The sequence below is a fragment of the Mus pahari genome, chromosome 9 (assembly GCF_900095145.1).
Source record: "Mus pahari chromosome 9, PAHARI_EIJ_v1.1, whole genome shotgun sequence".
Classification (NCBI taxonomy): Eukaryota; Metazoa; Chordata; class Mammalia; order Rodentia; family Muridae; genus Mus; species Mus pahari.
Window position 1 is genome coordinate 82,088,622 of NC_034598.1, and position 12,244 is coordinate 82,100,865.

A 12,244-nucleotide genomic window follows, 5' to 3' on the forward strand; every position below is an offset into this window, starting at 1 on the left:
CCTCAGTTGAGAATTCTTTGTTTAGCTCTGTACCCCATTTTTAATGGGGTTATTTAAGTTTCTGGAGTCCAGCTTCTCGAACTCTTTGTATATATTGGATATTAGTCCTCTATCAGATTTAGGATTGGTAAAAATCCTTTTCCAATCTGTTGGTGGCCTTTTTTCTTTTTGACAGTATCTCTTGCCTTACAGAAGCTTTGCAATTTTATGATGTCCCATTTGTCAATTCTTGATTTTACAGCACAAGCCATTGCTGTTCTGTTAAGGATTGTTTTCCCCTGTGCCCATATCTTCGAGGCTTTTCCCCACTTTCTCCTCCATCAATTTCAGTGTCTCTGATTTTATGTGGAGGTCTTTGATCCACTTAGACTTGAGCTTTGTACAAGGAGATATCTTGTGATATTTTTATTTATGACTCTCCTCCTGTGACATTTCTCTGGACCCAGGAGATGAATCCTTCCTAGGCATAGACCCCGATTGATTGAAGCGTCCCAGGTGCAAGTATGGCTTTGGCTTTCAGTAGTACTTGAGTAACAGAGCAATGGGCACTGGCATCATTGCTATGGGGGACATTTGTCATATCACAGTGTTAAGAGACCTGATGCTGAAGAGTGACACAGGGCTGATGCCTTCCTGAGCCCTCCCCCGTGACTTGTAGTGTGGCAGTCACTTTCATCTGCTCCTCACAAGTCTTTCTCTCTAGATCTCTTTTTCTTACAAAACCCCACAAATCATGTGGGACAAGGGTTCATCCCTGACCTGCTCAATCATTTCCATTTGAGTCCCCCCCTAGTGTGCTATGTTCTAAGATCACTAGGAGTCATAACACAGCGAGTTTCCCTGCCTATGACACAGTGACGTTTGTTCCCTGCTGCTGCTGTAACAAAATTTCTGTATCTCCCTGGTGCTAAGGATTAGCATGCCAGGCAAGCGCTGACCACTGAGCTACAAACCCAGCCTAAGCTCGCATTTATTGTCTTACACTTAGAAAGTTCTGAAATCCTAAAGTCAAGGCATTGAGGGGTAGCCATCCTCTGTAATCTCCGTGGCAGAGTCCACTCTCTGGGTCTTTCCCATTTTAGGATCCTTTTACGTCCTGTGCTTTCCAGACCTACCTTAAGCTTTACAATCAACAGTGTACTAATGTCTTGCTCTTTTCCCACCCCTTCTCTCTTTTCTTTGCTCCAGCCCTCTCTGACCTTAATGTCCATCCTCATATTTCCTTCGGCTCCTCTGTCCTTCTGGTCTTTCTATTACAAGTACCATCCTGTTTACACTGGACCTGTCAAGACAATTGTAGATATTTACCCTGCCTCAGGGTCTTTAATACAACTGCATCTGCATACCCTCTTTTGCTGTAAATGGTAATATTTTTCCAAGTTGTCGGGGTTATGGTACACATGTCTCTCTGGCCGTGATCCAGCCTTCTACATGTTTATCACAATGCTTTGTGCACCATTAACAGCTCATACAACTGTAGGAAATTCCAAAAGTCCAGAGTAGTAGAGATATCATTTCTGCAGTCACTTCTTTCGTCTACCTACAGGGTGTGATGAAGAAAACTCCACACTGTATTCTGAGCTGTATAGCATATTGAATGGCAAAACATCTTCCGGCTTTCACAAAGTTGCTACTTTAGGAAGTAGATAAAGTAATAAATTTCCCTAACAGTATTAAATATTACCATATATCAATTTTAACTTTGTATCCCTGGGAAGGAACTTGTCCTCAGACCGAAAGCCAAGCAGATACATACACACATTCAAACACATGTACATGTGAACACAGAGAGCTGACCTGTGACTTGGTATAGTTCATGTGAGACCCACAAATCGAGAATGGAGGATTGGTACCTGGGAAGGAACAGTCATTGCTGAGGGCACCCTCAGCTTGGATTCTTGGAAATTATCTCCCAGTGACTCCAAGCAAGAAAGCTGTTCCCAGCTGCAAGTGGGGCTTCCAGGGAAGACATGAGTCCACAGGGACTTTGCTGTTCTCATACTCTCAGGGCAGAGGACACGCATGAGTGCAGAGTCCCATCTCTCATACCCACACAGAAGAACTGACAAGAGCCAAACCAGCTGCCTGGTTTTATTTATCTAAGTAAGATTTAAGAGACTATAATTTGGTTTATAGCTGCAAAGGCAGGTTGCAAGAGTCACATAAAGGAAATGCAAACTGGTCCAAGGGACCTAACAGGAGAAAATCATAGTGGAAAGATGTGATTTTCATTTTGGCTGGAAAGGCTTAATGTTATCAGCAGCAACATGCCATATGGCCACAGCCTTTGGGGGCAATTATTCAACGATATCCACGGAAAACCTTCTTCTCGTTCCTCTGTTTTATTCTTGTTTTTTTTTTTCCCAAAAATTTGCACTTGTAGAGATTTGCCTAGTAGAATTAATAAGATACACTCTCAAAGTTTAACTTACAACATTTACCTTAGCCTTTGAAGAAAAAAATCATCTGAGACTGAGGTTTTTTTAATGTATGCTACGTCTGCACAATAAATCACTATAGTTCTTTAATCATAGTTTATTAAATCCACAAATAGAAAGGTGGCTTATGTAATATATTCATATATAGAGTATCTGTGGTATAATTTTAATCTTAATATGAACAAGCCTTTGTCTCTTTGTGTGCAACTATAAGAGAAAAAGTCTAGAAGAAAATCAAAGCATTGTCAGTGGTAGGATTTGGGGTAAGTTTTCATTTTCTTCTATACTTTTTCTTAAGTTTTATTGCATACATTTCTCCGCCTCCACCCACTAATGTTTTCTGAGTCCCAGACATAGCTCCAAATATAGAGTCTTTGGAATGTTGTCTACTAATTGTTTTTTCTTACTATTTTCTAGGTTTATTGAGACTGCGAATGTTAAGAAAAGAATCAACTCTTGTATATTGTCTGCATTGCTTTTTCAGGTAATGGTTTCATTTTGTTGTTGTTGTTGTTGTTGTTGTTTTGGAGTGATGTTAGTAAATAGATGTGTTTCATCCAGTGCCTAAAAATTGCAGCTAGAGGGGAGGAGGTAGCATGAGCTGTGCTGGCATCTTTCCTATGTGGGTTCCACTTGGCTGGTGCTGCCCTCCTCATTAGCATAGAACAGTCCCTTTTCAGTCCCTCTCCTCCTCTACTGGGTAGACTCTTACACATAGGGAAACTGAATTTCCTATGCTCAGTAGGCACTCTATTAGTTATCAGTATAGAGCCAGTCTGTTTGACTCCACACAGTTGCCATCTCTATAAATAAAGTTGTGCTGGGCCTCCTGAGAGAGCATCATGAAGTGAAGGCCAGAGATAAACTGGTTTAAGGCCATAGGAGTGCTGGTGTTTCTCAAGATTTCTTGATGAAGAAGAAAGGAGCTTTTCTCTGAGTCACAACATCAGAGAGTCAGGATGTAACGGGGGGGGGGGGTTGCCAAGGGTCCTGTTTGCTTTGATGGACTGACAGATGCCCTTGCTGTGTGTATTAGAGTTGGCTGATGGCTTCTAAAATCTGGATAGATAAATTCTTTGGGAAAGACCTTCTTCAAATTTAAGGGCAGACTTTGAGATATATATAAAACATTCCAATATGTGTGTTTGCAAGGGAAGTGTGAGGTGCGAAGTGCAAAGGGAGCTGTAGCCCGGCTCTGATCCCCACGCCACACCTTAGCTTGATGCTCATCTCTTCTCATTTATACTGTTGATGTTCTACAAAGTGTACGATTAAAAAGGGTTAGCTTCTTGTTTAATGTAATATTAAATATTACTACATTAGTAATGCTGTACCTAAAATGAGCATGAGCCTATGAGATTTATCTTAGAAGCTGGTTAATTTTTTTAATTAAAAATTTAAATGAAAATAAAATTATATCATTTTCCTTCATCCCTTTCTTAATTCCATCCTCTCCTAAATCACACCCCCCACTGTACATACCTTACTAAATCCCTCTACTCTTATACATATGGATGTGGTTTCAAGACTGACCTCTTAGTATTGAATAATAAATTAGGGAACTCTTCCTTGGGCAGACTGTTTCTCCCACTCTCAGAATTCCTCACTTACCTGTCGTTCTTTGTCTATGGGTGGGAGTCTGTGGGATTTCTCCTAGGTATGAGTAGAACACAGTTGGGAATTATGTTGACTCAGTAAAGTGACAATGGCAGGTGCTCCCCTAAGGTCCACGACTCACCAGCATTGGGGATTTGACCGGGTTTCCTGTCTCAGGCATGATTTTGATTTCCCTCTTGTTGAGCAGGCCTTAAGTACTACGGAGCTGTTGGTTACCGCCAAGCTATGAATGCCACCATTCAACCCTTGAGCATATTGTGCCACGTTGATCATTGTTGTAGCTTGTGAATGTCATAACTAGGCAGGAATCTTAGTTGTTTTACTCCCTTGCAAGCTCGATATCACCTTCCAGTACAATTGCAGCTAGCTCTCAGGGAGAAAGAGAAGTCTGTTCATTTAAAAGTGGTTTTACAAAGAAAATTAGAGACATTCAAATTCTCAACAACCTCATTCATTCTTGAAAATTGGATATACTGTTAGTAATAATCAAATTGGAAAATTTCCTTGATAATATGCATTAAATGACTTCATAGTGTTTTGTCTTTAACTAATGGTTAAGCATTAAAATAATCAAAGAAATACTTCCAAATATAAAATTTGGTTTTATCAATATATCTTCTTACCTAACACATTGCAATGAGTTACATAAGAGACACTGGTTTAGAATCTCCTCTGACTCGTTTAGACTTTAATTACCATCTCTCCTCTGGTCACCAAGTGTTTTGAGTTAAATAGACATGGCTTGGAATCTTTTTATTCCATCATTAACTGTGTAAACTCATATAGACTAATTGTTTGTGAAATAACAAACCTTTGTTCTAAGAGTACGTTAGGAGAGGATTAAATGAGATACTATTCACACAGAATTTACCAGCAGCATACACCAAATGATAACACAATGATATTTGGTTTGAAAACAGTAAGTGTACTGTTATAATGGAATTTATAAAGCCCACCTGGAGTGACAACAGCATTAGGAACCTATGATGATGATAATATAAATAAACGCTGTTTACTGTGGCGTGGACCACACCGAGCTCCCACAATGCCCTTCAGGAAGTGGCAGCCGCACCTGTCTTTGCTTGCTCATTGGTGCAGGTGAGAACTGTAGCTCTTTGTTTCATTTCTCAGAGTCTGCTTCGTACCACACTCCCACATCCCAAAGCCGAACGTAGCTATGCTCAGTACGAAATCACCCAGCTCCTCCCTGGCATCGAGCTCTTCTCGGACAAATACAGGGCTGACATCTGCAGTGTTATCGCAAGCCTGTACTATGTCATCCGCGAGCTGCACTATGCTAAGTACAATCTCATAGTAAGTGATGTATAAGACCAACAGCTCCTAATTACCTCTGTGTAATGAAGGGATAATGTTTTTTATTATAAATTTTTCATGATGTCTTCTGATCATATTTTTCTGTTTTCATGGATTTCTTTTTTAAATGACTTGGTGCATTTCATTAGGGTTGCTTAGCAACAGGAGCAGTGGTGAGAGGTTACTTACTGCACCCTGTAGAACCTTAGCAGTCTACACCACTGAAGAAAATGTCCCTACCCAACTCCAACCATCATTTGATCCTTAGAGCTTGCGAAACTCTCCTGTCCTACCTACCCCTAACTGCCTGTGGATCCTCAGGGAGACGTGGGGCCTCATAGCTCCCTTCCCTCGCTGTGATGGAATGTTCCAGAGTTCAATCACGTGCAGGTTTTGTAAAAGTAATCACAGCTGCTGTGTGTCAGGGGCTGCCATGGCCACCCCATGCCCAGACAGCATTCCCTAATACACTCCACTGTCCTCTGACTCTTACATTTTTTTTCTACCTCTCCTTCGTAGCGCTCTCTGAACTCTACAGACGTCCCATCTATACCTAAGCATCAAATTGTCATTTATTCTCAGGAGTTTGACCAGTTATGTCTCTGCCCCTTGCAAAAAGAAGATTCTCTGAGCAAAGTCAATAGCAGCACTCATGGAGAGGATAAATGTAGTTATTTAGAATGCAACTAGGTGGGTGCAGTGTGTTCATTTAGCAAAACAACAGTAGCTTCCCCACTCAGGCCTATGACTCTACCGCCACAGGCTTTTTGCTGGGTTTTGGGTACTGGATATGAACTCCTCCCGGTATAACACGTCTCAGTTCTGATGAGAAAATGGTTGGTGACCCCTGAAACAGAGTTGTCATGACCACACCACCAGAGACCCCGTTTATGGCAGATCAGTAGTGTAGCATGCAGTCTGTAGCAGAGTAAAGTTCTTGCTCACAGTTTGACCCCCAGCTACTGGCCTAGCAGCCTCTGGTACTATAAGGGCTACCCAGCAAAGAGGAGACTTCCATTTTCCTTCCAGCTTGATTTGTCTATGCGCTATGACTATAACATAGGGTATCTTAATCAATAGGGCCTCACCGTCTAGTTGGTGGGCACCCCACTGCAGTGGGAACTTCCTGTTTTGTTTTGGGGACCCTTAGGGTACCGTCTGTAGACTTGCAGGGAGCTAGCTTTCCCTCAGCACCAGGCTTTCCATTGAGAACCTATGACTTCTGGGACAGAAGTCTTTATCTGCCCATGTAAGCTGCCTCCATTACAACTCTTCCATTATTATTCTTTGTAATTAGTTTACTGAGTGTCCTGTTTTCTTATGGATTTTTCATACAATCTGTTTTATTTGAGCTTCCTCCTCGCTCCCCCAGTGGCCCTGTTCTCCCTCCTTCCTGCTTTAACCCTCTATATCCTGCACCTCCCCACTGAGACTTTCATACACACATATTTTGCTACTTCCCCTGCCCCATTTATAAAGCCTCTTCGTTTACTGCGATACATTTCCTAACTTACTTTGCACACTTTGCTAATGTGCATCTGGTTACAACCTGTAAAATCATTCTTCAGATTCTTACCTATACTTCTAAGACTGTATTTCCACAGTGTCTTCCAGTCCTCTTTATGTCATGTGTCTGTTTGCTTTTTGTGTTTTTTTTTTTTAAGATTTTATTATTATATCTAAGTACACTGTTGCTGTCTTCAGACTCACCAGAAGAGAGCATCAGATCTCATTATGGGTAGTTGTGAGCCACCATATGGTTGCTGGGATTTGAACTCAGGACCTTCTGAAGAGCAGTCAGTGCTCTTAACCACTGAGCCATCTCTCCAGTCCTGATTTTTGTGTTCTTTTGTGCTCTCTGACTTCACTCTTCTTTCCCTTTACCATGACCTATGTACTCTCTGTCATAGATTCATCCAAGAACAACAAATGATAACCGTGAGATAAAAGGCAGATATGTCTCAATGTCTCTAGAACTCCCAATGTCTAAAAATAGCTCACACACCCCCCCCTCCCCGGGTTTGGGTAGAAGAAATCGAAGTATATATCACAAACTTGAAGTTAGTCAACTTAAAAATATATTAATATGCTCTATTCACTGGCCAGGTTTTATTTTCTCTCTTTCATCTCTCCTTTGTTGTATGCACTTCTGTCCATTTTTAAAAAAATATCTACTCCCCTCTCACATTTGCTTCTTTTTCTGGTTGTTCATACAACTTTCATATCTACTTTCATATCTGTTTATATGTATGTCTGTTTATGTCTGTCTGTCTGTCTATTTCTATATATAGATTGATATAGAGAGATATGGTATATTTGTTCTTCTTACTTCAACTCCCTTATATTACAAATGCGTAGTGCCATGGATATAAATTGTTAAATTGTAAAGCCCCGTGAAGAAGTGAGGAGGGTTCTAAGTGCTTTCAACACTGGGAAGGTTTGGCAAGGACTTGTTTACTTAAGAAAAAAAAAAAAAACCAAACAATGATACTCTGTTTCCTGTAGTGCAGTTCACATCTGGATTGGGACATGCTTCCATCCCCTGGGGAGCCCCCAGCTGCCTCCCCATGTTCATATACAACACATATCACGGTGCTAAAAAAGAAATGAGACATTTTCCCTCTACAGCTTCAGAAATTGAAAATGGTTTTTTTTTCCTGAATAATTGAGCAATAGGCAGCAATAAAATAGTGTGTTTTTATTTCTCATTAAAGAAAAGAAACTAAATCTCAGAGGTAATGGCTCTTGGTGTTTTGTGCTGCATTAATTGTAGAAAAGGTTTTGTTTCACATTTGCAGCGCATAATTGTCGAAAAGTGTATTATGTTCAAAGTCATTTAAAACTAATTCCAATCTTTTACAAAAGTGATTACTGGTTGTAGCTTCTAACTGACCCACCATTACATGTCCCCCAACCAGACAGAAGCAGTAAGCAGTTTCTGTTCTGTGTTACATTGACCGTGAGAAAAAGCCTCTTGGCAAATGAACCTTCTGTAAAATTCAGACTTTGCTCTGAGACAATAATTTGACTCATTCAGGTCTGCTTTCATATCTACTTTCAGGTTTAGGCCTATAATCCCAGCTTCTTAGGGCCACAAGTTCAAGGTCTGCCTCAGATTTTAGGCAACTTATACACTAGCCTGGCCAGCTTAGTAAGAAACATCTCAAAATAAAAAATAAAAGTCAAAGATGTCAGGAGACATAGTACAGTGGTAGAGTTCTTTCCTAAAATGAGCAAGGCCCTTGGCTCACCCCTCGGTCTAGAGAAGGTAAAATAAGTATGGAATCCCACCTTTTTGGCTTTCCAGGTGCAGCTGCAGGAAGGAAGCTCCTGGTCTGAGTTGAGACCAGGAGCTGTTCATATCCAGGCCAAACTATCCCAGGCTCCCAAGGCAACTGAAATACTGGTCTGCAGTCTGTGGCCATCCACATAGCCACAAGGCTACAAGCATAACTGGGCTGTGGGTTTAACTTTAAGACAATGAAATACTAAGTGAAGAGAGAGCTCGGCTTTAGCCAGTTGAACTGTGCTCTGGAGAGGCTGGGACCAGGCAGAGTTTTTGTTCTCACTCAACAGTGCCCCTCTAATAGATGAGGCACATTACATTTTGCCACGGAAAGATGCTGACTGAAGATATTGCAGATAAAAACTTTGTAGATGAGCAAGAGCTATAGAGGGGGCATGAACGTAGATCCTTTGCCCAAGTTCTACATTTTTAAATAACATGTTTTCTAGTCCTCACACATTTACATTGCTATGACTTTTAAAAGAAGAGAATTAATTGTACTTGAGATGTGCCCCTCCCCCACTTTGGGGTCACAAATAACTTGGCCTTGGAACTCTCTGGTAGCATCTTCAAGGTCTAGTAAAATTAGGAAGTGTATGCTGATAATTGTCATCTTGATGGGGTTGGGACCCACCATGGAAACAAGCCTCTGAGCATATCTGTGAGAGACTTTCTAGATGAGGTTAATTGAAATAGAAATACTCTCCTTAAATTCGGGTGGTGCCATTCCGCAGACTGGGGTCCTGAACTAAATGAAAAGGAGAAAGTGGAGTGGATTTGGCCTAATACTGCTTGTATTCTAATGTTAACTTGGGTCTCCCCCCAAACAGAAACCCTGCCCCCCAGTTAATTCTGATTGGTAAATAAAGATACCTGCAGCCAATAGCTGGGGAGAAGAGGCATAGGTTGGGTTTAGGTGTCCTGGGTTTGGGACCATGAAGGAGGAGGAGGAAAGGAGAGGGCCACCATGCCTTAGAGGAGTGTGCAGGAGGAGACAGGAGCCACCATGGGGGAGAGAAGCAAGGAGAGTGCTCGGGACGCTGTGCCAAGAGAACCCAGAGGGTGTCTCATTAGAGTTAAGAGCAGCCAAGATGGAACCTAGGAATGAGTAAATAGTAACTCAGCGTTGTGGATGGGAAAGTGGATTCTCACAGCATGGGTAGTAGGCAATCGCCCAGCTATTGTGCAGCTTAAGGCATATCAAAATATAAAGGCTGTGCGTGTGTTTCATCTGGAACATAAATGGTCAAAAGCAGGAAAGACCCCCAACATCGGGATTTATTAAAATACTCATACTACAAGAAAGCAGGGGCTGGTGAGATGGCTCAGTGGGTAAGAGCACCCGACTGCTCTTCAGAAGGTCTGGAGTTCAAATCCCAGCAACCACATGGTGGCTCATAACCATCTGTAACAAGATCTGATGCCCTCTTCTGGAGTGTCTGAAGACAGCTATAGTGTACTTACATATAATAAATAAATAAATCTTAAAAAAAAAAAAAAGAAAGCAGGCTGAGCGTCACCATTTATGTCCCTGCCTCCTGACCGAGGCTGCAGTGTGGATCAGCTGCCTCATGCTCCTGCAGCCACACCCCTCCACACCAGGATGGCCTGGATCCCCCCAGACTAGAGCTGTGGTAAGCCTTTCCTTCCCTCAGTTACTCATGACACGGGTTTTACTGCACTACTAAGAAAGGTAACTAATATAGCTAGGCAGACCATTTTACTTGTACAAAACCATTTATTTCGCTCATGTGGAAATGTGATATTTGTGTAACACATTCTACAGTTAATGTTTGGCAAAATTGGATTACTGGTCTATTAAGTTGATAGGTTATCTCTTAAAACAAAGAATGTTTTTCTCCTGGTAGGTTCTGCCTCTTCTTGCACTGTACCAATATTTTGTGTCTGTCATTTGCCAAGACATAGTCAGAAATCTAGAAGCAAGAATCCTCAAGGTATGTATGTGACAGACTTTTATTACTTTTGACATGCTTTATCTTTTAAGAGTACTGTTTTGTCGTCATTTGATTCTAATACTTATTAATAAGCTGTTAAGAACATGGTATCATATTGATGTAAAAATAATGCAGTAAGGGCAACTGGGAAGATGACCCAGGAGCTAAAAGTACTTTCCACTCTTCCAGAGAACCCAAGTTCAGTTCCCAGGATCCACTTTGGGCAGCTCACAACCACCTGTAGTTCTAGTTTCAGAGGCTCAACAATGTCCTCTCCTGGCTTCCATGGGCACAATATACACATATGTTTTGATGCTTCTCCATAACTGTAGCTTTGCTACCATTGTGAATCATGATGTAGGCATCTAAACTGGCTGATGTAAGCATCTGGACTGGCTGATGTAAACATCTGGACTGGCTGATGATCTTAGGCAATCCCTGGGAAAGTGGTGTTTCACCCGCAAGGGGTGTCACAACCCACAGGCTGAGAACCTCTGTTTTAGACAATGAAGTGCTTGGGCCACAGTAAAATAAGGAACATCTCCACGTGGGAACAAGATTTACCCAGCCCAGGGCAATCTGAAAGTTCCTATTGAGAGACTGGCATCCTGCTGTTGAGCAGTGTTTTGATTTCTGAAACTCTATTTGTAAGGGCTTCTATGTACATCATGGTATAAGCGATGTTTCTTTGCTCTGGTCATTGAGTTAACAAGAGCAGACAGTCGCTTCTGTAACCCAGTCTGCTTTAGAGATTCATGTGAGCTTGGCCTGACCTCCATATAGAATTGGAACCCTAAGGATCTCAGGGATGCTTGCCTTCTTTCCTAGTTGCCCATGCTGGGTGTTTGCCCCTTGGTTTAGTTTATTTCTGTACATGGACCATTTCAATCATTTCAATGCCCTGCAGTTTTGTCCTGCTCTGTACCTTCTGAGTGCTAATGTGGAATTCAACCCTAACTGTGCCCTGCTCCACACTTACACATAAGCACATACCATATTAACCGAGGTCTTTCCCCTGCTATAGTTTTTGGTAATAAACACTGTGGAAAATGGGGAAATTTAAGGAAGAAAAACAATTAAAATATTTAGCATTGTTGAGCTTAAATTATGTCTTGACCATCATTTTACATGTTTCCACTCATGCTATGACACAATCAGCTTTATCCCACTTAATATTTCACAAAGAGATCATTTAAAAAGAGCTGAGTTAGGGGTGGGAGAGTTGGCTCAGTGGTTAGGATCTCTTACTGCTCTTCCAGAGTACATGGGTCAGTAACTCCAGTTCCAGGGGATTTGGGATTCTCTTCTAGCTGGCTCAGGCATCAGGCATGCATGTAGTACACACACACACACACACACACACACACACACACACACACACACACACACACTCTCTCTCTCTCTCTCTCTCTCTCTCTCTCTCTCTCTCTCACATATACTCATATTCACACACACACACTCACACACATACACATTTATACACACTCTCACTCAAACACACCCACATACTAACACATATACACATATAATCATAAAACGAACCTCTAAAAAAGCAGATCTATACTTTTGCAGTTTTCAACTCTGATGTCAATACTGATGTCCAATTCAGTTGTCCTCCAGCTTCCCACAAAGCA

General features: G+C 41.6%; 1 protein-coding gene across 1 annotated transcript in view; it reads left to right on the forward strand.

Annotated features, from left to right (window-relative positions):
• The window catches only part of Cfap54 (cilia and flagella associated protein 54), a 287,635-nt gene that overhangs the window by 147,040 nt on the left and 128,351 nt on the right, over positions 1-12,244 (forward strand). Inside the window, exons 44-46 of the mRNA XM_021205638.1 lie at positions 2,856-2,922; positions 5,187-5,369; positions 10,524-10,610. Of these exons, the coding sequence (XP_021061297.1) occupies positions 2,856-2,922; positions 5,187-5,369; positions 10,524-10,610 (337 nt within the window). The remainder of the gene's footprint in view (positions 1-2,855; positions 2,923-5,186; positions 5,370-10,523; positions 10,611-12,244) is intronic.